Below are 26,219 nucleotides of genomic sequence, written 5' to 3'. Positions count from 1 at the left end.
CAGTCAGCAGCAATAATTGGCATGGCAGCACGGGCATGCAGTCTCCATTGACATAGGATTTCTCCCTGCTCTACCAAGACTGGTCTAAAATTTCAGACCTGATTGCTCCTCTAGCCTACAAACAGGTTGGTAATTTATTTTTTCCATACCTAAAAATTTGTATTTTTGGGTGGGATGTGTTCAGAGGCGCGTTCTTTGCTGTCTGTCCTGCTCTGCTCTTGTTCTCACTCTCCCACAGTCCCCACTGGTCCCTCTCTGCTAATGAGACTCAGATTTACAATCTATCCAAAATTCTGCCACTCTCCTTTCACCTTTCCAAGACAGGGAATGTGCTAAAACTTCTCCTTGGTGGAATGAACTTTTCCCCATGGAGAATGTGCTCGCCAAGATCTTTCCTTCCCCTGTGTTCCAAACTCTGAGTGATGGGAGTGATGTGGGGTAAATCATGGGATATTCCCCCCATAATCATGTACTTTGTGGCATTTAGAAGGAGTTGGATCTGTAAATCCACATTTTCCATAAAAACGGATCCATGGGGAGAACACGGAGGGTTTTTAGGGAGATTTTTAAGGCTGGGAGGCTGCTGTTGACACCCTGGCTGTTCATGATGCACACAGTTTGTGTGGGGAGCTCCCAAATCCCTTCCCAGCTCTCCTGGAGAATCCCAAACCTTTCCTGGGAGCTCTCCCTGAGCCCTGCCCGTGCGGAACGAGCACAATCAACAGGCAAAGAAACCAAAGCAGGTGCTTTAGCAATATTTTCTATTGGATTAATAACCAGTAACAAATTGCATTAGGCACAGAAGGAATTAGGGCTGGCACAGGATTTCGCTTTCATTTTGCATCTCCAGCCTCTCATTGATCGCTGCACAAGGAGCTGCCCAGCTGTGTAAATGTTTGTGCTCCTTCCACGCTCATCCAGCCCCCTGAGCGATGGCTCTGGTGGCAGCCAGGGCAGAGGATTAGCTGGAGCTGAAGCCCCTGGACCATGAGAGCTCCTCACAGCTCTGCTGCTCCCCTGGGATCATCCCTGCTCCCAGCAGATCAGGAATTGCTCAGGAGAATAAGGAGCACACGGAGAGCTGCGGCTGTTCACAGCTCCCAGACGTGAAATGAGCTCCTCCAGGTGTTTCTGGGTTTCCTTTGGCGTGGTTTGCTGCTATCACCAGGTGTTTCAGGGACCTCACCTGAAGCTCCACATGTCAGCAGCAGCCAGGCAGCTCCGGGAACCCCCTCAAGGATGAGTTTTCCCACCAATGTGATGCATGGCTGCGTTTGTCTCCTTCCTGTAGGATGAACAAGAGATCATTTCTGGGAGCCTGGGTGGCCCTTTTGGTGGTAACAGCACAGCAGAGAGGTGAGTATCTCCCTGCAGGAAAATATTAAAATATTCCCCAAATGGGCTGTGCCCAGAGACCCCAGAGGGCTTGGGAAATGACCCCATTGGGCTTGGGAAACACCCCAGAGGGTTTGGAAAATTACTCCAGAGGGTTTGGAAACCACCCCAGAGGGTTTGGGGAACAACCCCAGAGAGTTTGAGGAACACCCCCAGCTCCTTGGCTGGAGCAAAAACAAGAATCAGAGTGACCTGAGTGTTCCCCATGGCGAGGGAGGGACTGAGAATACTGAGGGCTGCTTGTGCTTGTAATTTTTTATGGTTGTGTGTGCACCTGGAGCATTCCAGAGGAAGCAGGGGTTTGGGAAATGTCTGTGTTAGGGCTGCTGAGCAGGTCTGGTAGTGTGGCACTTGTAGAGGTAAAGAGGAATTGAGGAATGTCTGCAGCCCTGGAGGAGCAGAACATGAAATGACAGCAGAAATCTGGCCAGGACAAGAAGGGAAATGTGCCCTGGGGCCTGAAGAGGCTGCTTGTGCCCCAAGCCGACGGATTTTAGGCTGGTAGAAAAGCAGCAGGCTGAAATGTGTCAAAAACCATCTTCTGAAGCACTTTTGGGAGAGACAGTTATGTTCTCTGGCAGCGCCTTTTAGCAGGAAAGTGAATTTTGCTGGGAAATTTGGGGGCAGCCGCGACCCCTCAGGCTGTGAGCAGGGCAGGAGGGAGGTGGGCACTGCCAGGAACGTGGCTCTGGGGGCTGGAACTGGGGCTGCTTGCCCCTCCGAGCACCTCACATGTGGAACAGCCTGTCCTGCCCATCCTGGAGCAGGGCATCGTGACCGTGTTCACGGGGTCCCGGGATGAGGGAAGAGACGAGGATCTGACTCCATGGTTCAGAAGGCTTGATTTATTATTTTATGATATGTATTACATTAAAATTATAATAAAGGGATAGAAGAAAGGATTTCATCAGAAGGCTGGCTAAGAATAGAAAAATAAAGAATGATAACAAAGGTTTGTGTCTCGGACAGAGAGTCTGAGCCAGCTGGGCTGTGATTGGCCATTAATTAGGAACAACCACATGAGACCAATCCCAGATGCACCTGTTGCATTCCACAGCAGCAGATAACCATTGTTTACATTTTGTTCCTGAGGCCTCCCAGCTTCTCAGGAGGAAAAATCCTAAGGAAAGGATTTTCCATAAAAGATGTCTGCGACAGGGCATGGACCCACTGTCCTCCCATGCAGCCAACACTGAGGGGGTTTGACTTGGTCACAGTTCCAGGGGAGACAAAACTTACTCAGGGTGCAGCCTGTGGTCACTCTGCTGTGCCCTGAGTAACCTGGGTGATGCTTTTCCTCCTGAGCCTGGCCTAAAGCCAGTCCCACAGCCAGCAGCTCTGCCCTGGCTCGATGATGTTGGGGTTTGGTGCTGATTTCTCCTTTGGCTGCTGATTTTTGGGTTTGGTGCTATTTTTCTGTGGCCTCTCTGGCATCAGGACTGTCCTGACCCTTCTCTCTTCTCCCTCTCCTTCCAGCTCACACCATGGCAAGCCTGTACCCATACTGGCAGAACGACACCAAAACCCCCAAAGTGGACGATGGCAGCTCCCCTGAAATCAAGATCTCTGTGCCATTCATCTTTTTTGGAGCCCCATACAGAAGCATTTATGTAAGTGGAGAAAGCAGATCCTTCCCTTCATCCTTTCCCTTGCCATTATTGGCTGCATTTTAAACATGCTCTGCCTGTCACCAGGAATTGGAAGATTTATTAGCAGCTACCTGACAAGTTCTTAGATTTCATGAACTGATAGGTTTTATGATTAAGAAAGTCAAAGGTATATTTAATGGGATAATGTTCATAGGAAAGGAATCTAAAAGGCAATAAATTTTCTTTGTGGGTGATTAAATGGCACAGCAAAGCGAAGGGCCTGACACAAGGGACATTATTCCTGCTCCATGACAAGAAACAAGAACATGCAGGACCTGCAGGGGGGAGAAGGGGCAGCAGCTTTGTGGGGCCCCAGACAAGGCCAGGCTGCTGCTGCTCCCAGGTGATGGCACAGCAAAGCCTGGCTATGGGGACACCAGGCCTGGGTTGGTGTCACCTGAGCTCACCCAAACCTTAGACAGGGCCTAAATCAGCCTGGCTGTGCCACGTCCCAAGTTTTGTAGTCTCTGTGGGATCAGAAGAAGAGGCAAAGACTCGTCCCTTCTCCAGCTGGTGTTGGTGCACAGCAGCACTGGGAGAGCAGAATCCCATTCCAAACCCTTCTCTGGTGGGGATTCCAGCACCCAGGGCAGCACTGCCGTTTGTTGTCCATCCTTTGCAAAAATGTTGTTTTGGGGAGCATCTTCAGCAGACCCTGGGGAGGCTGAGGGGGCACCTCCCTGCACTTGGGGAGCCCCAGGATCTGTCACAGGTGACAAAGCCAAAGGCAGATTTTCCATGCAGCCACCTGCACCACCATCCACATCCCTCAGTGCTGCAGGGCTGAGTAATCCCAAAAATTGAGCAATCCCTCAGCAGATTTGGGTTCCATCCTGCTCTGATGGGTGCCTCTCCTGTAGAACCCTATTTTGAAGAATTTTCAGGGTTTTGGGGCTTCCTGCACCAACTCTTGCCCACCATGAGTAGGATGAAGCTGAATCATGCTCGGGCTGCTCACCCTCTGTCCGTGTATGAACCCAAACCCTCTCTCCTCACCCTTCCCACCAAACCAGCCTCTCTGTACTGATTTATTCTGCCAAACCACCTCTTGGGGAGCCCCAGGATCTGTCACAGATGACAAAGGCAGATTTTTCCATGCAGCCAACAGTGTCATCCGTGTCACCATCATCCACGTCCCTCAGTGCTTCAGAGCTGAGTAATCCCAAAAATTGAGCAATCCCTCAGCAGATTTGGGTGCCATCTCCTGCAGAACTTTGTTTTGAAGAACTTTCAGGGTTTTGGGGCTTCCTGCACCAACTCTTGGCCACCAGGGGTAGGATGAAGCTGAATCATGCTCGGGCTGCTCACCCTCTGTCCGTGTATGGGGAGAAAAGGTTTGGGTTCACACTTCCCACCAAACCAACCTCTCTGTGCTGCCTTATTCTGCCAAACCACCTTTGCTCAGACACCCCGGGGGTCTCCACGCAGGTCAACAACAACGGAGTGATCTCCTTCAACGCCCTGGTCAGCCAGTTCACGCCCGAGGCCTTCCCGCTGACGGACGGCCGCGCCTTCGTGGCGCCCTTCTGGGCCGACGTGCACAACGGCATCCGCGGGGAGATCTTCTACAGGGAGAGCACGGAGCCAGAGCTGCTCCTCAGGGCCTCCAGGGACATCCGCAGGCACTTCAGGGACATGGCCTCCTTCTCTGCGCGCTGGCTCTTCATCGTCACCTGGGAGGAGGTCACCTTCTACGGGGGGAGCAGCACGACGCCGGTGAGGGGCTGCTTGTGGGTGTATATCATGTCTTGCCCTGTAAGGAGGGGAGTTTTTTGTTTTGTGTCTTGTTCCCTCCAAAATGGGGAATTCTGGGGGTTCGTTCGCCTCCAAAGAGGGGAATTTTGGGGGTTGATGGAGGTGTTCTTCTTCATCTGTGTGTAAAATTGAGGAGGTGACCTTCTATGGGGGAACTAGCACAACGCCGGTGAGGGGTTTCTCGTGGGTGGATTTTATGTCTTGTCCTGTAAAGAGGGGAGATTTTTATTTAATGTCTTGTCCCCTCCAAAGAGGGGAATTTTGGGGGTTAAATTTTGGAGGTGTTGTTCATCATCTGTGTAAAAAATTGAAGAGGTAATGTTCTACAGGGGAAGCAGCATGATGCCGGTGAGGGGCTTCTCATGGGCGTATTTTTTGTCTTGTCTTCCAAAGAGGAAAATTTTTTATTTTATGTCTTGTCCCCTCCAAAGAGGTGAAATTTGGGGGTTCGTTCACCTCTAAAGAGGGGGATTTTGTGGGTTGATGGAGGTGTTCTTCATCATCTGTGTGTAAAATTGAGGAGGTGATGTTCCACGGGGGAAGCAGCATGACACTGGTAAGGGACTTCTCGTGAGTGTTTTTTAAGTCTTGCTCTCTAAAGAAGAAAATTCTTTATTTTATGCCTTCTTCCCTTCAAAGAGGTGAATTTTGGGAATTGTGGGGGTTAAATTTTGGAGATGTTCTTCATCATCTGTGTGTAAAATTGAGATCACCTTCTATGGGGGAAGCAGCATGACACCAGTAAGGGGCTTCTCGTGGGTGTATTTTATGTCTTGTCCTGTAAAGAGGGGAGATTTTTGTTTAATGTCTTGTTCCCTCCAAAGCGGTGAAATTTGGGGGTTCATTCACCTCCAAAGAGGGGAATTTTGGGGGTTGATGGAGGTGTTCTTCATCTGTGTGTAAAATTGAGGAGGTGACCTTCTATGGGGTAGCGCCACGACACCGATGAGGGGCTTCTTGTGGGTGGATTTTATCTCTTGTCCTGTAAAGAGGAAAATTTTTTATTTTGTGTCTTGTTCCCTCCAAAGAGGTGAAATTTGGGGGTTCATTCCCCTCCAAAGAGGGGAATTTTGGCCGTTGATGAAGGCATTCTTCATCATCTGTGTGTAAAATTGAGTGAGACGCTTTGCGCTCCTGCTCCCCAGTTCCCTTCTGGGCAGAAGGGATTTTTCATTCTCTCCCCTGAGCTTCACTCCCTGCTTTGGGATCCCCAGGGAAAACATCTCCTCCTCAGTGTTTGCAGGATCCAAGCAAGGCTCTGACACCAATTAGGGCTTTTTGGCTCGATCACAACGCATTTCTTGCATACAAATTCAGCTGTTTCTGATGGCAGCTCCCTGCCTGCATGGGAGATTGATCACGCTGATCAGAGTCACACTAATGACTTGGCCACATCACATGGCCACAAATGTGCGAGCTGCAGCTCACAGGAGGGGGATGGCAGTGGGATGTTTGTCAGGGCAGCTTTTAAATATCTGGTGAATTTGTGAGCTGTGACTGCAGCTGATGTCGGGAGGCTCGTGCTGGACTGCTGGTAGGGGTGGAGATAGAATCAGAGTGGTTTGGGTGGGAGAAGATCACCTCCTTCCACCCCCTGCCGTGGCCAGGGACACTTTCCTCTAGACCAGGCTGCCCCAAACCTCATCCTTGAACAGCAAAATGAGGGATCCCAGCTCTTGTCTGGCTTGTTCAGGCTTAGCCTGTGTGCTGTGAGTGCCAAAACCCAGCTTCTACTGTCTCAAGGAGTTGGCTCTGATAAACACTTCAGCTCTTTTCCATTTGTTAGAGAAGCTTGAGATTTCATGCATTTTTTTTTTTCCTGGCAGCACTTGCAGAAAAACCCCACATATATATATTTATATATATATATATATTTTCAGACATCAAGCAATATAGAGATTCGTGTATTGCCTGAAGAATTACATTTGCAACACAATGCAATTTATTTTGCTTTAGAGCAGCCTCCCTGCTCAGCAGCAGCCAGGGCTCGGGGTTGGCACGGGGAGTAGCACCGTGCAACTTAAGCAGGAATTTCATCGCAATGCAGAAAAACTGCAGGAAATTTGGGAACATGGCCTCAGGGACGCTGCACTTGCTGCCTGGAGATGACACCTGAGAAAACAGGTTCATTCTCTGAGGGCTGGACAGAGAGAGTGCTCCATGGCCTCCAAAGAGGGGAATTTGGGGGGTTGATGGAAGTGTTGTTCATGAGGAGAGCCAGGTGTGAGATTCTCCTCCTGCCACCCTCCCAGAGGCTCCTGAGCATGGAAAAGCTGCTGTGGCATTCTCCGAGGCACTGCCTTTGCGTGTGACAGGTTTGTGATCTCCCAGCACTGCAAAAAGCTTGGCAGAGGTGGGCAAGAGGAAACCAGGAGTGGGAGAGAGAATCTCAGGGAAAGGATGAGGAGTGGAAGTGGCTCTGCTGCACTCCCTGCCCTGGTGTGAACTGTGCCATTTGCAGCTGCTCAGAGGCAGCTCTGCCCACACCTCTCCCTCTCTCTCTGCCTCTCCTGACAGCTCCCAGAGCTGCTTCGTCTCCGAGTTCCCGAGTTCTGCTGGCAGGGGCCTCGTTTCCCTGGCAGTGACATCCCCTGTGGCGTGCAGGCAGCCCTGGGCTCCCCTCTGGGGCATCCTCGGAGCAGTGGGTTTGCTCCAGAGCTCCTGAGATCATTCTCAGTGCAGTGGGTTGGCTCCAGAGCTCCTGAGATCATCCTCAGAGCAGTGGGTTTGTTCCAGAGCTCCTGAAACAATCCTCAGGGCAGTGGGTTTGCTCCAGAGCTCCTGAGATCATCCTCAGGGCAGTGGGTTTGCTCCAGAGCTCCTGAGATCATCCTCAGAGCAGTGGGTTTGCTCCAGAGCTCCTGAGACAATCCTCAGAGCAGTGGGTTTGCTCCAGAGCTCCTGAGACAATCCTCAGAGCAGTGGGTTTGCTCCAGAGCTCCTGAGACAATCCTCAGAGCAGTGGGTTTGCTCCAGAGCTCCTGAGATCATCTTCAGGGCAGTGGGTTTGCTCCAGAGCTCCTGAGATAACCCTCAGAGCAGTGGGTTTGCTCCAGAGCTCCTGAGATCATCCTCAGGGCAGTGGGTTTGCTCCATGGGGATGGGACGTGGTGCCAAGTGACCCCCAGCCCTCCCCTTCCTCCAGCAGCCACCAACTGCTCTCAGTGCTCAGGGCTCCTGAGATGATGCAGGATAAAGCCCAGTGGGAGATGTTTGGGTCTGTGGGCTTTCCCAAACACCTGGGGACTGTTTCTGTGGCTGCAGTTTCCTCCCCAGTGTGCAATGCCCACATAGCCAGGCTCAAAGGGTTGCTCTGCATTAATTAAAAGAGAGGCAGCCCACATTTGCTAAAATCCTGCTTGTTCAGAGGCCCGAGGAGCTGCTCTCAGGGCATGGATGGGAAGGACAGGGAAATGCAGGGAGCTGAGAGAAGGGGCTGACTGAGCTCCCTGCTGCTGGACCTGCAGGGATGGAGGGGATGTCTCAAGGGAAGGAGCTGCTCCTGTCCTCCTGCACGGCCCTAAGAGGGAATATGGGCTCTTCCCACCTGGATCCTGGCCGGAGTTGGTGGGGCTGGAAACGCAGAGTCATTTCAAGCGAAGGGAGGAACGCGAGCAGAGGATTTAGCAGGTGGGGAGGGGATTTGGCAGGCAGCAAAGTGCAGGATATACGTGGCTGGCTTGGATGTGATCCACCCTCAGCAGCGTTGTGGGATGTGAATGTGGAAGGGAACCGGGGAGAGATAATGCAGGAATGGAGCTGAGACAGGGTAATGGGAGATAACAGATCACAGCACCAAACCCTGTCAGCTTGTTCTCATGCTGCCATCTATTGGTGTTCCCCTGGATCAGAGATGGTCCTCACGTGCTCCCAGGTGGAGGAAGGAGCAGAATTGGAGCTGCTGGAGCTGTGGCAGCAATTTTGGGAATTTTGGGTCTAATTCCACTCCTGCTCCTCACGGTGAGGCTCACCCTGAGCCAGACCTCACTGTGGGCAGGAGGGCAGGAGGAGAGCAATGCCCCCAGTGAAGGTGGCCGTGGTTTCCCACAGGTGAACACGTTCCAGGCTGTGCTGATCACAGACGGGGTGTCCTCCTTTGCCCTGTTCAACTACCACGAGATCAGCTGGACCACGGGCACCGCCAGCGGAGGGGATCCCCTCACGGGGCTCGGCGGGGTGATGGCTCAGGTGAGGCTCCTGCTCCCGTGTCCCCATCCCCGATGAGCTCCTGATGGCTGCCTGTGGCTTTTCCAAAGCATCCCTGCTTCCTCAGGCTCCTGGGTCCCTCAGCATCCCCAGCACTGGCCTTGCACTCAGCTGCTGGGGTGAGCACTCCAAAATGTGGTGGTGGCAGCAGTGCCATAGCCAGTCCCTCTGCCTGAGGAAGGGGACATTGCTGCATAAAGAATGCAGGAATCCTGCACCCCCACATTGTTTCCTCGTTCATCTCTCCCTGCATTGCTCCCCCACTTTATTTTGGCCCCTTAGTTCGCACACCCTTAGATCTGTATGTACATACATATGTATCTATATAAACATAAATCTGTGAATATACTTCCCTTCTGCTTGTAGTGCTTGTTTAGCTTTTCATTCACATCCAGACAACCTGAAAACAGAAATTTAGACAACCTGAAAACAGAAATTTAGACAACCTGAAAACAGAAATCTCCAGAAAGAGCTGTTAACACTAAAGAAGATGCACTCAGGGGGAACAGAGGAGCGAGGAAATGCAGCACTGCTTTCCCAAGGTGGGTGATGGAATTCGCTCTCTCTCTGCTTTAGGCTGGCTTCAATGGTGGAAATCTCACCAACTTTTTCAGCATGCCAGGCTCCAGAACCCCAGACATTGTCAATATTGAGGAAACAACCAACGTGAACGTCCCTGGGCGCTGGGCTTTCAAAATAGATGGCAGAGAAATAGACCCGGCCAACGGCTGCAGCCTGAGAGGTAAGGGAGAACTGGCATTGCTTGTCCCCACATTTTGGGGTGCAGTGCAGCCAAAGGTGATGCTGTTGGGGTGCTGCATGATCTGTGCTTTTGCCAGGGCGTCCCCATGAGCTGCAGCAGGGACAGAAACAGAAGAGAGGGTTCAGTCCTGGCACATCTCCGAGTTCCTGTGATAATTGGTGGCAACAGGAAAGACCTGGGGACAGCAATTTCCTCCTGCCCATGAATTAGGGAAGCTGATCTTGTGCCATTTCCCTTGTTTGTGCATGAGGCGCAGCAGGGTTTGAAGGCAGGACAAATGTCGTGTGTCTGCAGCAGTTACAGAGCGTGTGCCTGTCACTGACAGTGCGGGGCCATAAAGGGATTAATCGATGCACAGGAGCTCTGCTGCTGAAAGATTATTGCATTTCCATTTGACAAATAAAACTGTCAGGAGCATCCACTGTGCTCCAGGAGTCTTTCCAGCAAGAAAGGATTGTCATTTGCTGGCAGACGCTGGAGACATGTGGCTTCTTTGTGTCCTAGTTTAGGACTGCTCGAGGTTCACGAGATCCCAAGGCTCTTGCAGCTCCAGCAGAGTTTTGGGAAAAGCATTTCCCAGCTGCTGACCCCTGGAAGAAAGGCTGGACTTTGCAGAGAAGCTGGAAACCAGTCTCAGCTCTGCAGGGGACAAGAGGAGTGCGAGTAGATCCCACCGCTGGATTTAAATTTCACCGTGAATGGCTGATTGCCCTCCACAAGAGGAGATGCAGCACGAGCTGTTGGATCCCAATGACACCCCCTTCCCAAATTCCCCACGCCAGCATGGTTGGAGCGTGGGCCTTGCCGAGAGGAGACATTTGTTGCAGGGAAGCAGAAAACAGCTTGGTTTCCTTTTTTTTTTTTTTTTTTTTTTGGTAGGAGGCAGGGAAGAGAACAAAAAGTTTAGGAGAGGTAAACTCAGGCAGAGCACGGCAGAAGCCACGCGCTGGAGGAGTGTGAAAAATGTCCAGATGGAGGGGAGAGAAACCCTCACGGGGACTTGCCATCCTTGTTCTCCAGCCTTCCCCCTGCCTCTCCTGTCTCTCACCAGCCAAACCCGCTCCCTCTCTGGGGCTGTGAGATCACTCAGCACCATGCTGGGGCTCGTGTGTGGGGTGAAGCTGCTTATCAACAGCTCTTTGGTGTACTAACTACTACAAGCTCCTCCTGAATGGGAGTAAATTGCTCCTGGGGCTGCTGATGACAGAGTGACTGTTTGACCGGCACGAGGGAACTGTGGAAGTGAGAGAAAAGCTGGAGGATGGTGCAAGTGGAGCAAAAGTGCTGGAAACTGCCTCCAAATGGGGCTTTTCCTTTGGGAAAACAGCACAAATGCCTCGTGTGCCCTGCAACACTGAAGAAGAACCAGAGTGGTGGGTGTCCAAAATGTGTGGAATAACCTTCAAATTCTCCAGCACTGACCCCGGATTTGTGACAGCACTCGCAGCATTCCAGGGACTCGTGGCGTGGGCAGGACACAAAGAGGATGCACCACACGTTAGAAATGAAACTTGGGATTTGCTGAGCGGCTCTTGCTGGGAGTTTGCACCAAGAAAGCAGCTGAGAAGCCCAGCAGCAGGACACGGTGGTGGTGCCTCCACCACAGGACCAGCAGGCCCCGAGGGTGGCTCAGAGCCTGTTTCTGTTTCAAGAGGTGATGTAGCGTGGATTTTCCCCTTTCTGTCTTTCTAGGACAGTTTCTCCGCCAAGGGGAGATCTTTTGGGACAACTCCAACTGCACCACCAAGTGCCGCTGCCTGGACTTCAACAATGAGATCCTGTGCCAGGACATGGCCTGTGGCCCCTTCGAGGCGTGTGAGACGAAGAGCAAATTCTTCCAGTGCGTGCCGGTGGAGAGCAGCACCTGCGTGGTGTTCGGAGATCCACATTACCACACCTTCGACGGCTTCCTCTTTCACTTCCAGGGTTCCTGCTCCTACCTCCTCGCCAGGCAGTGCTGGCCAGGCTCCCAGCTGCCCTACTTCAACGTGGAGGCCAAGAATGAGAACCGAGGCGGCTCCTCCGTCTCCTGGCTGAGGGATATTTATGTGGAGGTCTACTCGCACAAGATTGTTCTCCCCAGGGGCGGCTTTGGGAAGGCAAAGGTAAGGGCTCTGCTGGAAGGGGAGAACTTGCCAGGGCAGCAGCCTGGAGGGTGTGGGATGGCACCTCTGGGCCTCGTGTGTCCTGGGGAATGGGCATGGGTGACACAAAGGGCCTGTAGCTTACCAATGGCTGTCCCTCTGTGCATGTCCCTATTCCAACACTGTCACGGACGTCTTTTATGAAAAATCCTTTCCTTAGGATTTTTCCTCTTGAGAAGCTGGGAGGCCTTAAAAACAAAATGGAAAAAATGGTTATCTGCTGCTGTGGAATGCAGCAGGTGGATCTGTGATTGGCCCATGTTGGTTGTTTCTAATTAATGGCCAGTCAAAGTGAGTTGGCTTGGACAGAGAGTCCAAGCCACAAACCTTTGTTATCATTCTTTCCTATTCTATTCTTAGCTAGCCTTCTGATGAAATCCTTTCTTCTATTCTTTGAGTTCAGTTTTAATGTAATATATATCATAAAATAATAAATCAAGCCTTCTGAAGCATAGAGTCAAATCCTCATCTCTTCCCTCATCCTAAGACCCCTGTAAACACTGTCACACTAGACCCCACAGACAGCTGTCCTGTCCCTGTCCCAGCACGAGGGCTCTGCTGTCCCTGGCTCTCAGCCATCGGGTGTTGTCCCCACAGGTGGACGACCTGATGGTGTCCCTGCCCATCTCCTTGGACCTGGGCGCAATCAAGGTCTACCAAAGCGGGCTGTCCACTGCCCTGGAGACTGACTTTGGCCTGCTGGTGACCTACGACGGGCAGCACTACGCCTCCGTGTCCGTGCCGGGCTCGTACATCAACGCCACGTGCGGGCTGTGCGGCAACTACAACAAAGACCCCGAGGACGACGTGCTGCGCTCGGATGGGAGGGTGGCCACGTCCGTGCCAGAGCTGGGGGAGAGCTGGCAGGTGCCGCACCCCGAGCGCAGGTGCTCCACGGGCTGCCTGGAGAACTGCAGCCTCTGCGACCCCGCCACCGAGGCGCTCTACTTCACCCCCGAGTACTGCGGCTTCATCAACAAGAGCGGGGGCCCCCTCTGGGAGTGTGGCTCTGTCCTGGACCCCACTGCCTTCATCCACAGCTGTGTCTACGACCTCTGCAGCGCCAAGGACAACGGCACCGGGCTGTGCCAGGCCATCCAGGCGTACGCCACCGTGTGCCAGGCCCTGGGCATCTCGGTGGGAGAGTGGAGGAGCCAGACGGGATGCGGTGAGTGTTTGCCAGGGGTTTGCCTGTGTGCCCAGAAATGTGTGACAGGAGGGGGAGGAAATCCAAAGGAAGGGATTGCCTGGAGCGGAGGGAGTTGGGAGAGAACCGATTGGTCCCTCCTCTCCACGGCATCACACGCTTGCTCTGGCAAAAGTGTGGCACAAGTCAGGCGTGAGGTGGGAGCTCCACGTTGCTCTGGAGGTCATCAGCTGCCATGAGGAGGGTTGGAGGCTGGACTGGAAGGGGCACTGGTTGGTCAGTCACCTTAAATAGCTGTGGGTGACTCAGTGGCTCAGGGGCTATTTTGGAGACGCTCAGGCTGGCCAGGGAGACCTGGGTGGGAAATTGTGACTGTGTTCACAGGGGTCTGAGGATGACGGAAGAGATGAGGATCTGACTCCATGTTTCAGAAGGCTTGATTTATTATTTTATTATATATATTACATTAAAACTGTACTAAAAGAACAGAAGAAAGGATTTCCTCAGAAGGCTAGCTGAGAATAGAATAAGAAGGAATTACAACAAAGGCTGGTGGCTCGGGCTCTTTGTCTGAGGCAGCTGACTGTGATTTGCCATTAATAAAAAGCAACCAACATGGGCCGATCAAAGATCCACCTGCTGCATTCCACAGCAGTAGATAATCAATGTTTACTTTTTGTTCCTGAGGCCTCTCAGCTTCTCAGAAGGAAAAATCCTAAGGAAAGAATTTTTCATAAAAGATGTCTGTGACAGGAAATGGGGGTTGCAATCCTACCCCTGAGGGGTCCGTGGGTCACTCTGTGTTGTCTCAGTGAGAGGGTGGCAGCTGGCCCTGAACCACGCTGTAACGCATCCCTCTGTTTGTCACCCCTCTGCGCCCACAGCGGCGGCCGTGCAGTGCCCGGAGCTCAGCCAGTACTCGGTGTGTGCCAGCAGCTGCCCTGCCACCTGCTCAGACCTCACAGCCCCTCTGGCCTGCGCCTCGCCCTGCACCGAGAGCTGCGAGTGCCCCGAGGGCCACGTGCTCAGCGCCGACCACTGCGTGCCCGTCCAGGGCTGCGGCTGCGACGTCAACGGCCGCTACTACCCCGTGGGGGAGTTCTTCTGGGCATCCCCAGACTGCACCGTGCACTGCCGCTGCCAGCCGGGAGGGGAGGCCAGCTGCTTCAACACCACCTGCCCCGAGGGAGAGATCTGCACCATCGAGAACGGCTACCGGGGCTGCTACCCAAAGAGGGAGACCGTGTGTTTGGTGGGGCAGGACCAGGTGCTGCAGACCTTTGATGGCATCACCTTCCCCTACCCGCTGGAGCAGTCCTACACGCTGCTCAAGACCTGCCCAGAGAGGTCAGACTTCATCGAGGTGGACATCAACCAGAAGAAAGTTGGCTCTGCTCCCAACGGGCCGCGCGTCGTGCGGGTCCAGGCTGCTGGCCAAGACGTGAAGATTGGAGGCACCAGGCTGTCAGACATAAAGGTAAAGGTGCTGCCCAGGGACAGGGTGGGAGGTGGTGGCTTGTGGTGTGATCCAGTGGAGATTATGGGTCTGCGGCTGTGGTCACCACACTTGAGCCATCATGTGGAGGGCCTTTGGGTGCCTGTGAAGTTGTTGCCACAGCACTGCTCCTTCTGTTTGCTGAGGAGCCTTTCCTGCCTCCTCCTTCTCCTGCAGCTTGCTTTTCCCCTGGAAGAAGCATTGCTTTTTGTGGGGCAAAACCCAAAGATACAGCTCTATGCCCTCACTCAGAGGAGGCTCTGGGCCTTGGAGGGCGGGTCTGGCTCAGGAAGTGTTTAATGCACACAGCGTGGTTGGACAAAGCCACATCACCCTCCCTGAAGCCTCTCCACCCTGTTCCTTGTAGGTGAATGGTTACGACGTGGAGCTGCCCTATTTCCACCCCTCTGGGCGCCTGGAAATCTACCGGACTGACAACAGCACTGTGATGGAGTCTGAGGGGCTCCTGGCCATCAGCTACTACGACTCCGGGCTCCTGGAGATCCGCCTGTCCACCTCCTACTTCAACTGCACCGCAGGCCTCTGCGGCCTCTTCAACGACAACGCCACCGACGAGTTCTGGCTGCCCAAGGGCAAGTTCACGGACAACCTGGAGCTCTTCCTGGAGAGCTGGATCACCTTCGACGAGTTCTGCAACGGCGAGTGCGGGGACCTGCTCATGGCTTGCAACAACGACTCGGAGCTGCTCAAGTCCTACCGGAGCCGCTCCAGCTGCGGCATCATCAACGACCCCACCAACAGCTCCTTCCTGGAGTGTCACAGCGTGGTCAACGTCTCGGCCTACTACAGGACATGCCTCTTCCGCCTGTGCCAGAGCGGGGGCAACGTGTCGGAGCTGTGTGACTCGGTGGCACGCTACGCCAGCGCCTGCAAGAACGCCGACGTGGACATCGGCCAGTGGAGGAGCCACAGCTTCTGCCGTGAGTCCAACAAAGCTCTTCCTCACCCACAGTGGGGAGAAGGGAGTTAGGAACCCGCCAAGCTCAGGCAGAGTTGTTTTGGTGGGGATCTGTGGGCAGAGCAGCTTTTTTGTGGGATGCTGGAATCACAGGCAGTGGATTCTGGTGCCAGCAGAGAGAGATTTCCCAGGGAAGCGGTTTCAGGGTGGCATTTCAGGAGGCAGGAGAAGTTTTATGGGGCACTGTAGGAGCGTTCTGGAGCCGCAGATGGTGTCTGGTGGTGCTGTACGCCACCACCAGAGGATAATTTGAATAACGCTGGATTTTAGCTGTCGCTGTAAACTTGCCTCATAACTCATAAGCAAATGTGACAAATCCCGAGTGTGGCAGTAGATGGTGGGAAGGCTGTGCCTGTCTCTGCCTCAGAGGTGTTTGTTTGGGAAATAACAGGAGGAGATGATGTTTGGCATGTGGCAGGACCAGGTTGAGATGTGAGGGTTGCAAAGGGAATGGGATGAGCCAGTGGCCACAAGGTGCTGGAACAGTTTCCCCTTTTCCCCAAATCCATCACCATGCGCTTTTTGCCTGTTCCTCACCCCGTGCTGTCGGAGCTGGGGCTCAGGCTCTGTGTTTGCCAACCCTGCAGCTCTCGCCTGCCCGGAGAACAGCCACTTTGAGGAGTGCATGAGCTGCGTGGAGACCTGCGAGAGCCTGGCCTCGGGCCCCGTGTGCAGGGACACCTGCTCGGAGGGCTGCCAGTGCGACGAGGGCTTCGCCCTGCGCGGCACCCGCTGCATCCCGCGCCGCGAGTGCGGCTGCAACTTCGAGGGCCGGCAGCTGGCCACCAACCAGACCTTCTGGATGGACATCTCCTGCCACTTCCTGTGCTACTGCAACGGCTCGGACAACAGCGTCTACTGCGAGAACGTGTCCTGCAAGGACGACGAGTACTGCCTGGAGGAGAACGGCCTCTACTACTGCCACGTGCGCACCGACGCCTCCTGCATCATCTCGGGCTACGGGCACTACCTGACCTTTGATGGCTACTCCTTCGACTTCCAGAGCAGCTGTGAGCTGGTGCTGGTCACCAGCATCTCCCGGCCCAGGGTGGAGCGCTCGGACACGTTCCCAGCGTTCACTGTCACGGCCAAGAACGAGGATCGGGACACCTCTCTGGCCCTGTGGGTGAAGCAGGTGGAAGTGGAGGTCTTCAATTACAGGATTGTCATCCACCGTGCCTACAAATACACTGTGCTGGTGAGTGCAGGGCCATGAGGGATGTGATTGTTTCTGCAGGAGTTAAACCCTAGACATGAGGCTTTAGGGCTTACAAGGTTTTCTGGGTGTCAGCTTATGCCTTGGGCTCGTCCTAGCGTGCTGCCAGGCACGACTTTTGGAGAGGATTTTTGTTTTGGCTGTGGAGGCGAGGTCAGCAGGGAATTTTGGGGGTTGATGGAGGTGGTCTTCATGATCTGTATGTAAAATTGAGGAGGTGATGTTCTACAGGGGAAGTGGCATGACACTGGTAAGGGACTTCTCATGAGTGTATTTTATGTCTTGTCCTGTAAAGAGGAAATTTTTTTTATTTTATGTCTTGTCACCTCCAAAGAGGTGAAATCTGGGGGATCATTCACCACCAAAGAGGGGAATTTTGCGGGTTGACAGAAGTGTTCTTTATCATCTGTGAGTAAAATTGGGAATGCCGAGCCGCCCTCATTTGTGTCCTTCTGTGGAAGCTCCCACCACCACTCCCGCCCACGGTGTGCCTTGTTCCCTCCCTGCAGATCAACGACGAGCGTCTCTACCTGCCCCTGAAGCTGGGCCAGGGCAAAGTGAACATCTTCGCCTTCGGTTTCCACATCGTGGTGGAGACCGACTTCGGGCTGAAGGTGGTGTACGACTGGAAGACCTTCCTGTCTGTCACCATCCCACGGGGCTTCCAGAACCTCACCTATGGCCTCTGTGGCCGCTACAACGGCAACCCCGAGGACGACCTGGTGGCTGCAGGGGGGACACCGGCCAGCAGCATCGGTGACTTTGTGCAGAGCTGGGCCAAGCGGGACGCGTTCTGCCGCGTGGGCTGCGGCGACCGCTGCCCGGCCTGCGGCAAGGTGGAAGGGTTCTGGAAGCCCCAGCAGCTCTGCAGCCTCATCCCCAGCCAGAGCGGTGTCTTTGCCAAGTGCCACAGCAAGATCAACCCCGGCTTCTTCTACAAGAACTGCCTCTTTGACACCTGCGTGGATGGGGGGGCCATGCAGACGGCCTGCAGCTGGCTGCAGAACTACGCCAGCACGTGCCAGACTCAGGGCATTGCCATCACTGGCTGGAGGAACTTCACCTCGTGCTGTAAGTGCCACCCTGCCTCCAGGTCCTTCTTTTCCTGGGGTGCCAGGGAGGGGGAGGCCAATGGCGTGGCTGCCAATCCCTCCCACGCTTCCTGGGTGAACTCTGGGACGCCACAATCTCCTGGAGTTGTCACAAACTGCATGTGGTACACCAGGAGCAGGGATGGAAAAGGGGAAGTCTCAAGGTCAGAAGGTACAGGGATGGAAAATGGAAAGCCCCAAGCTCAGAAGGGACAGGGATGGAAAAGGGTAAACCTCAGGCTCAGAAGGGACATGGATGGAAAATAGAAAGACCCAAGCTCAGAAAGGACAAGGATGAAAAGGGGAAGCCTCAAGCTCAGAAGGGACAGGGATGGAAGATGGAAAGCCTCAAGCTCAGAAGGAACAGGGATGGAAAAGGGTAAACCTCAGGCTCAGAAGGGACAGGGATGGAGGGAGAGCCTCAAGCTCAGAAGGGACAGGAATGGAAAATGGAAAGCCTCAGGCTCAGAAGGCATCAGCCATCCCCCACTGCTAACCAGGAATTATTTCAGTCAGCCTCGGTGCCAGCAGTGCGTGTTGCTCTAATGAAGCTGCAGCCCCTTGTCAATAGGATGACGATGTGCTGTTCAATCAGGCTCCTGAGGATGGGCACCGCACGCATCCCTGGCAGCCAATCTGTCTGGCAAATCAAATGGGAAGTAATTGTCCTTGCTAACGAGACTGAAAATTAAATTTGTGTCGTTTTCCCTTCTAACAAGCAAGCTCATGGCTCAGAGGCCCCTCTCCCACGGGGTGGTGAGGCCACAGACTGGCACCCATGCATGACAGGTCTGAATCAGTCCCTGGTGGGGAGCCAGGCTGGTGGTGTCCATGGAGCTAATCCGTGCCTGTTTTGTCCCCTGCTCAGCTGTCAGCTGTCCCCCCAACAGCCACTACGAGAGCTGTGTGTCCCTGTGCCAGCCCCGGTGTGCTGCCATCCGGCTGAAGAGCGACTGCAGCCACTACTGCGTGGAGGGCTGCCAGTGTGACCCTGGCTATGTCCTCAATGGCAAGAGCTGCATCCTGCCCCACAACTGTGGCTGCTACTCTGATGGCAAATACTACGAGGTACGCAGCTCTTGGGGCCTGCTCCCTCCCTCTGGATGATATTGCTGGGCAGAGTTTGAGGCTGGGCTGGTAGCAAGGCTAGAGAGGAGAGGGATGTCCTTCCTTGGTGTGCTGCATTTTTTTTTTGCATTTTTCTATGCAAAAAAAAAAATCATGCAGTTTGTTGGGTGAAGGTGACCTGGGTGTCAAGCACAGAAAGGAGCTGGTGGAGGTTGGATGGAGAGAAGGTGACAACTGGGATGAGTGCCAAAATCCAGTATTGTATGATCACATTGTGGTAGGTATTCACACATTGTAGATTAAGTGTTTTACGTGAAATTTGCTTTTTTTGTAGCTACTGGATGTCACTGAGGAGTTTGAAGCAGCAGAGTTCTGTGGTGATAGCACTGGTCATATCATAGTCATTTGTATTTGAACAGTGAAACTGTTCTGTGCAAGGTGCCTTTGCTCCATGAGGAGCCAGTATTGGGGTTCTGTCAAACGGGCTTCCTTGCAGATGGGTTGGTGGCTGGCAGAATGTGAGAAAGAGGCCACAGGGGTATTAAGCACTGTGGCTTTTTGTGTGCACAAGAGGTGAGGGAGGTTTTGGCGGCAGTGCAAGCCTGACTGTGGGTAGCAGAGATGTTGCAAGGCAGATATTACAGCGTCCTGAGTGGGTCGCTGGGGATGGTGAGAGACGGACGAGAATCTTGTTTCTTGATCAGAAGGCTGGATTTATTGATATATGATATATAATACATTATGACTATACTAAATAGAATAAAGAGAGAAATTTGCAGATGCTTGCTAAGATAAGAATAGAAAGAAAGAATCTATAACAAAGTTGTGTCCAGGGACTCTGTCCCTAGCTTGTTCCTGTGATTGGCCCTTAATTATAAACATGGGAACATGAACCAATGACAGGTCAAAATAGGTGCATCCTATTGCATTCCACAGCAGCTGATAACAATTGTTCACATTCTCTTCTGAGGCCTCTGCCTTCCAGAAGACGCAGAAATCTGAAAGAAAGGATTTCTGTGAAAAAACGTCTGCGAGAGGCAGATGCAAGCTGCCAGCGCGTCCTCTGCCCTCGTTCCCTGCCCTTGCTTGCCGTGTGACGGAGGGGTGCAAACCTTGCCCAGACCCCCTCCGGGCTGGCAGCGCGGCCGCTGACGGGTCCCTCTTTCAGCCCAAGCAGCTCTTCTGGAGCGGGGACTGCACGCGGCGCTGCCGCTGCTTCCGGCGCAACCTGATCCAGTGCGACCCGCGGCACTGCAAGTCCGACGAGGAGTGCGGGCTGCGCAACGGCGTCCGCGGCTGCTTCAGCACCCGCAGCTCCTTCTGCCTGGCGGCCGGCGGCGGCGTCTTCCGCACCTTCGACGGCGCCTTCCTGCGCTTCCCCGCCAACTGCGCCTTCGTGCTCTCCACCATCTGCCAGAAGCTGCCCGACTTCTCCTTCCAGCTCATCATCAACTTCGACAAGTGGTCCTCGCCCAACCTCACCATCATCTCCCCCGTGTACTTCTACATCAACGAGGAGCAGATCCTCATCAGCGACAGGAGCACTGTCAAGGTGGGGTCTCGTCAGGGGCTGGGAGGGGATGGTGGGTGGCAGTTCAGGCTGCACCATGGTCTCCACAAGGGCTCCAGGCTACTGTCAATGTTTTCACAGCTGGGGGCGTGGGAAGCAGCTGTGGGATCTTTTATGAGCGGCTCATGCCTGTAGGAGTGTTGGAGGGTAGGATGGTCGGGACAGACAGACATGAGAGATCTCCGCAGCCAGGTCATGGAACTTGGGGTTTATTGCAAAGGGCCTGGGTGCAGGGCCCTGCTGGGAGCTGCCAGCCACAGCTCAGAGCAGGACTGAGAGAAGAGAGGGGGAGAGAGGATGAGAGAGCGAGGTTCCTGTTACAATACCATAAATCTTCTTCTGTGTTGAATATTCTGATTCTCACTAACCAATCTAGTACAATACATAATTCCTATAGCATTTACATACAACCTATAAGAATCATTACACTATCATACTGTGTTACATTTTAAACCCTAAAAACTCCTCTTTGGGCCCCTTCTGCCAAGCTGTAGGGTCTGCTCTGACCCTTGGGCCTGTCTGCAAGCAGAGGGTGTTGTTCCATCAAAAGGGGATCACCTTCAGCCAGCCACACCATTGTTTTCCAGTTGTTCAGTAACTGAGGGATCTCAAAGCTTGCTTTCATTTCAATCTCGCTTATGGTTTCCATATTCTCAAAATCTTTTGCCAGATGATCATATTGATAAGGCTTTCCTGTTTCATCTTCCCCAACACATGCCCACATCTGTAGGCAGAGGATATGGGAGGGATGTCAGCTCTTGTCCTTTTCTCACAATAGGTGAACGGAAGCCTTGTGAGCATCCCCTTCGTCACGGGGCTTTCCACCAAGATCTTCAGCCAGGAGGGCTTCCTGGTCATCGACTCCAGCCCCGACATCCAGATCCGCTACAACGGCTTCAACGTCATCAAGATCATCCTCGGGGAGCGGCTGCAGAACAAGGTGTGCGGCCTCTGCGGCAACTTCAACGGCGACATCACCGACGACTACGCCACGCTGCGGGGCAAGCCGGCCGTCAGCAGCGTGGTGCTGGCGCAGAGCTGGAAAACCAACGGCATGCAGAAGAGGTGAGTGCACAGCCAGCCCTTCCCCGCCAGGTGGGAGCGGGAATGGGAGCAGGGCTGGCCACGAAAGGAGCCCCCACCACGTGTCCGGTGCCCACAGCTGCAACGAGCTGCAGTACTCGCAGTACGCCGCCTCCTGCGACAACGTGCAGATCCAGGAGCTGCAGAGTGACAACTTCTGCCTGAAGCTGACCGACATGAAAGGCTTCTTCCAGCCCTGCTACGGCCTCCTGGATCCCCTGCCTTTTTATGAGTCCTGCTTTCTGGATGGCTGCTACAACCACAAGAAGGTCCAGCTGTGCGGCTCGCTGGCTGCCTACGGGGAGGCCTGCAGGACCTTCGGCATCCTGGGCACCGACTGGATCGAGAAGGAGAATTGCTGTAAGAGGACTGGGGCTGCTCGGCTCGAGAGGGAGAGGGGCTAGAGGTGGCTGCCCCACGGTCTGAGGGTAAAGGTTGTGTTTGTGCTGTGTCTTGTGCTGTTTAGCAGGAGTGGTGGAAGATCCCTGCGTGGGTGCCGACTGCCCCAACCGCACCTGCGAGCTGGACAACGGCGGGGAGCTGTGTGGCTGCATCGAGCCCCCGCCCTATGGCAACAGTGAGTGCCCTGCTCTTGACCCTATGGGGACAGTAAATCCTCTGCTCCTGGCCTTGTGGGAACAGTAAATCCTCTGCTCCCGGCCCTGTGGGAACAGTGAGTGCCCTGCTCCTGGCCCTATGGCAACAGTGAGTGCCCTGCTCTTGACCCTATGGGGACAGTAAATCCTCTGCTCCTGGCCCTGTGGGAACAGTGAGTGCCCTGCTCCCGGCCCTATGGAAACAGTGAATCCTCTGCTCCTGGCCCTATGGGAACAGTAAATCCTCTGCTCCTGGCCCTATGGGAACAGTGAGTGCTCTGCTCCTGGCCCTGTGGGAACAGTGAGTGCCCTGCTCCTGGCCCTGTGGGAACAGTGAGTGCCCTGCTCCTGGCCCTATGGGAACAGTGAGTGCCCTGCTCCTGGCCCTATGGGAACAGTGAGTGCCCTGCTCCTGGCCCTATGGGGACAGTAAATCCTCTGCTCCCAGCCCTATGGGAACAGTGAGTACCCTGCTCCTGGCCCTGTGGGAACAGTGAGTGCTCTGCTCCTGGCTGTGGGGTCAGTGCTGAGTTCCACCTTGGATCATTATGCTACAGGTGCTTTGGGAAGGGATGTGCTGAGGGCTGTGACCTCTGCCAAGATGGGTTTTTCTGACCATGCACAGTTCAGGAGGGGAGCAGAGAGCAGGGAACAGCTTTTCTGGTGTGCACATTGTGGGCATCTCTGGTTTTGGAGCACTTTGAGCAGCAGGGGTGTAGGATGGACAGAGCACAGCACAGGAGATGATCCCAGCCCATTTCTAGTGGAGCAAAGAAGTGCCAAGGGTCATTTGTGGTGATCTGAAGTTGTGTCACCTTCTCCCCTAGCCACCCACGATATCATTGATGCGGAGGTGACCTGCAAGGCTGCCCAGATGGAGGTGTCCATTTCGAAGTGCAAGCTGTTCCAGCTGGGCTTTGAGCGTGAGGGTGTGCGGGTCAACGACCGCCACTGCCCCGGCATCGAAGGGGAGGACTTCATCTCCTTCCAGATCAACAACACCAAAGGCAACTGTGGCAACCTGGTGCAGGTGAGCTGGGACACGGGGCACACCGGGCTGGGAGTGTGGGACAGTCCACTGGAGTCCAGCTCAGCTCCAGGGTTGGGGCAGGGCAGTGCAAGGGATGCTTGGGAGGTGCTTTAATGGGCTGGGGGTCAGGGAGAACACAGGAAGGTTTTGCAGAGTAGGGAGGCAACTCCAAACCCCACCATTTCTGGTCAGAGGTGGAGGGGCAGCAGGTCCCTTGTCACTCAGCTCATTTAGAGGTGCTCGTTGGGAGCAGGGAAGCAGGGAGAGCTGGCATTGAGCAGTGCCCTGTGCTCCCTCTGCAGTCCAACAGCACTCACATAGTGTACAAGAACACAGTGTGGATAGAGAGTGCCAACAACACGGGCAACATCATCACCCGGGACAGGACCATCAACGTGGAGTTCTCCTGTGCCTATGAGCTGGACATCAAGATCTCCCTGGACTCGGTTGTGCGGCCAATGCTCAGGTAGGAGCAGGGCCTGTTACACAGACGGGTGAGGCAGTGCTGGGTCTGAAGCCAGGCAACAATTCGGGGGTTCAAAACCTTTCCACCAGCTGAGCCAGCGTTTCTTTGTCATCGTTAGCGTGATTAACCTGACGGTGCCGACACAGGAAGGGAGCTTCACCACCAAGATGGCCCTGTACAAGAACTCGTCCTACAAGCACCCGTACAGGCAGGGCGAGGTGGTGCTCACCACCCGGGACGTGCTCTACGTGGGGGTCTTTGTGGTGGGGGCCGACTCCAACCACCTGATCCTGATGCTGAACAAGTGCTACGCCACCCCCTCGCGGGACAGCAACGACAAACTGCGCTACTTCATCATCGAGGGAGGGTGAGCTGCCACGAGCCCCAGTGGTTTTCATGGTGTCTGGAAGGGTGGTGGCATCAGCTGGGACAAGGACCTAGAGGCCAGTGGGATGGTTGATCAAAATCTGGAGAGAGTGAGAAGCAGTGTTGCTAGAGCAGGAGTTAATTTGCTTGGTGTGGACACAGCCAGAAGCCCTGTGTGTGACAGAGTACCAGGTGCAGAGAGAAGCTCTTTCCTTGTGTCCATCATGCTGTGGGCAACACCTAACTGCAGGAGACAGGGGGATATGGATCATGCACAGGCATTTTGGGAAGTTGGGAATGCCAGAGAGAGGTGACAGAGGCAGGGAGTGACACCCTTGACCAGACAAGCCATGGCAGGATCTAAGCACCCCACTGTGGGACCTGGGGTGAGGGCTTTACGGGGACAGGGAGGGTCACTGGAGGGTGGTGCTGAGCACCAGTGCTTTGCACAGGTGCCAAAACATGAAGGACAACACCATTGGCATCGAGGAGAACGGGGTGTCCCTGACGTGTCGCTTCCACGTCACCGTCTTCAAGTTCATCGGGGACTACGACGAGGTTCACCTGCACTGCGCCGTGTCCCTCTGCGACTCCGAGAAATACTCCTGCAAAATCGTGAGTGGGGCCACTGCAGAGGGCGGGGATGCTTCATTTGGAGGGCTCTGGCAGCGTGCAGTGAGCCCTGCTGGTGTGGCGTTGGAGAGGTGACCAGAGATGTAGCCCCAGGGGTGAGATGGGAGGGTTGTGTGTCCCTCTAGGCATGGGGAGGAGACGCTCTGTCACAGGCAGGTCACCCTGGGACCTTGTGACCGTGTTCACAGGGGTCTGAGGATGAGGGAAGAGACGAGGATCTGACTCCATGGTTCAGAAGGCTTGATTTATTATTTTATGATATATATTATATTGAAACTATACTAAAAGAATAGAAGAAAGGATTTCATCAGAAGGCTGGCTAAGAATAGAAAAATAAAGAATGATAACAAAAGCTTGTGGCTCGGACTCTCTGTCCAAGCCAGCTGACTGTGATTGGCCATTAATTAGAAACAAGCACATGAGATCAATAACAGATGCACCTGTTGCATTCCACAGCAGCAGATAACCATTGTTTGCATTTTGTTCCTGAGGCCTCCCAGCTTCTCAGAAGGAAAAATCCTAAGGAAAGGATTTTCCATAAAAGATGTCTGCGACAGGGCCTGTGCTCTCTGAGCCTGGTTGCAGGGCCCCTCTGGGAGCTGGAGGGGCACAGAGGGGGCCTGGGCCATGCTGTGGGTGACAGAGGTGCTGTTTGTCCCCACACAGAACTGCCCTCAGCACACGAGGATGGCCAGTGCCTTCGGCGAGGAGTCCAAGGAGCAGATCCTCTCAGTGGGACCTATCAGGAGGAAGAGTAAGTGTGGGACCCCATGGAAAGCTGGGGGGTCTGTCTGCCATCCCAGCCTCGAGGAGCCAAGGATCAGGGACTGGGAGCATGGCTCAGGTGTCCCCCTTTGCTGTTTGTGCCCAGGATCAGACTGGTGCGAGGACAACGGAGGCTGTGAGCAGATCTGCACGAGCCAGGCGGACGGGCCCCTGTGCAGCTGTGTGACAGGGACGCTGCAAGGGGACGGCAAGAGCTGCAGGGGCAAGTACCGGGGTCAGGGGGGCACGGCAGGGCACTGCCACCCCAAAATGGGGCTGTGGGGTGAGCAGTGTGGGAAAGGGGCTGGGATGTGTGGGGTGTGGAGGGCAGGGAGCCAGATGTGCCCTGTCCCTGTCACCTGAGGGCTGTGCGGGCACTGCTGGCACTGTGCATCCCATGGGATCTTCATCCTCTGGCTAAGGGAAAAAAAAAAACTCAAAAAATGCTCATTTTCCTTAAACAAAATAACCTCATCTCACATGGCTGCGTTGGCAGCCCCCAGCTCTTCAGGGGAGCACTTGGGTGGGCACCAGCCTGGCACGATTCGGGGGGCACGGGGCAGGCAGGCGCTCAGAGCCTCATCTCACGTGGATCTCGTTGCGTTGGCAGCCTCCAGCTCTTCGGGGCAGCACCGTGCCCGAGTGACCCTGCTGCTGGCGGCCCAGCTGTGGCTGTGGCTGCGCTCGGCCCCGCGGCCCCTGACCTCGTAGGCGCGGCCCCGCCGCCCAGCCAAAAACTGTTCTCGCGCCAGCCTGAGTCTTTGTAGGGTAGGAGACAGCCCCCCCTGCCATGGCCACGCCG

General features: G+C 54.4%; 1 protein-coding gene across 1 annotated transcript; it reads left to right on the top strand.

Moving 5' to 3' along the window:
- Positions 1 to 1,292: 1,292 nt before the first annotated feature.
- Positions 1,293 to 26,128, top strand: TECTA (tectorin alpha). The gene is made up of 23 exons (XM_058041272.1): positions 1,293 to 1,356; positions 2,872 to 3,005; positions 4,473 to 4,760; positions 8,850 to 8,987; positions 9,582 to 9,747; positions 11,461 to 11,873; positions 12,510 to 13,080; positions 13,944 to 14,536; positions 14,922 to 15,495; positions 16,121 to 16,731; positions 17,259 to 17,820; positions 18,709 to 18,908; positions 20,077 to 20,460; positions 21,257 to 21,543; positions 21,641 to 21,921; positions 22,028 to 22,138; positions 22,985 to 23,187; positions 23,490 to 23,653; positions 23,772 to 24,020; positions 24,472 to 24,634; positions 25,319 to 25,406; positions 25,524 to 25,640; positions 26,028 to 26,128. Exons 1-23 carry the CDS (start codon positions 1,293 to 1,295, stop codon positions 26,126 to 26,128), a joined length of 6,462 nt encoding a protein of 2,153 aa, XP_057897255.1.
- The last annotated feature ends 91 nt before the right edge of the window (positions 26,129 to 26,219 follow it).

This window comes from Melospiza georgiana, chromosome 27 (genome assembly GCF_028018845.1).
Source record: "Melospiza georgiana isolate bMelGeo1 chromosome 27, bMelGeo1.pri, whole genome shotgun sequence".
NCBI lineage: Eukaryota > Metazoa > Chordata > Aves > Passeriformes > Passerellidae > Melospiza > Melospiza georgiana.
This window is presented reverse-complemented; position numbering and strand designations above follow the sequence as displayed.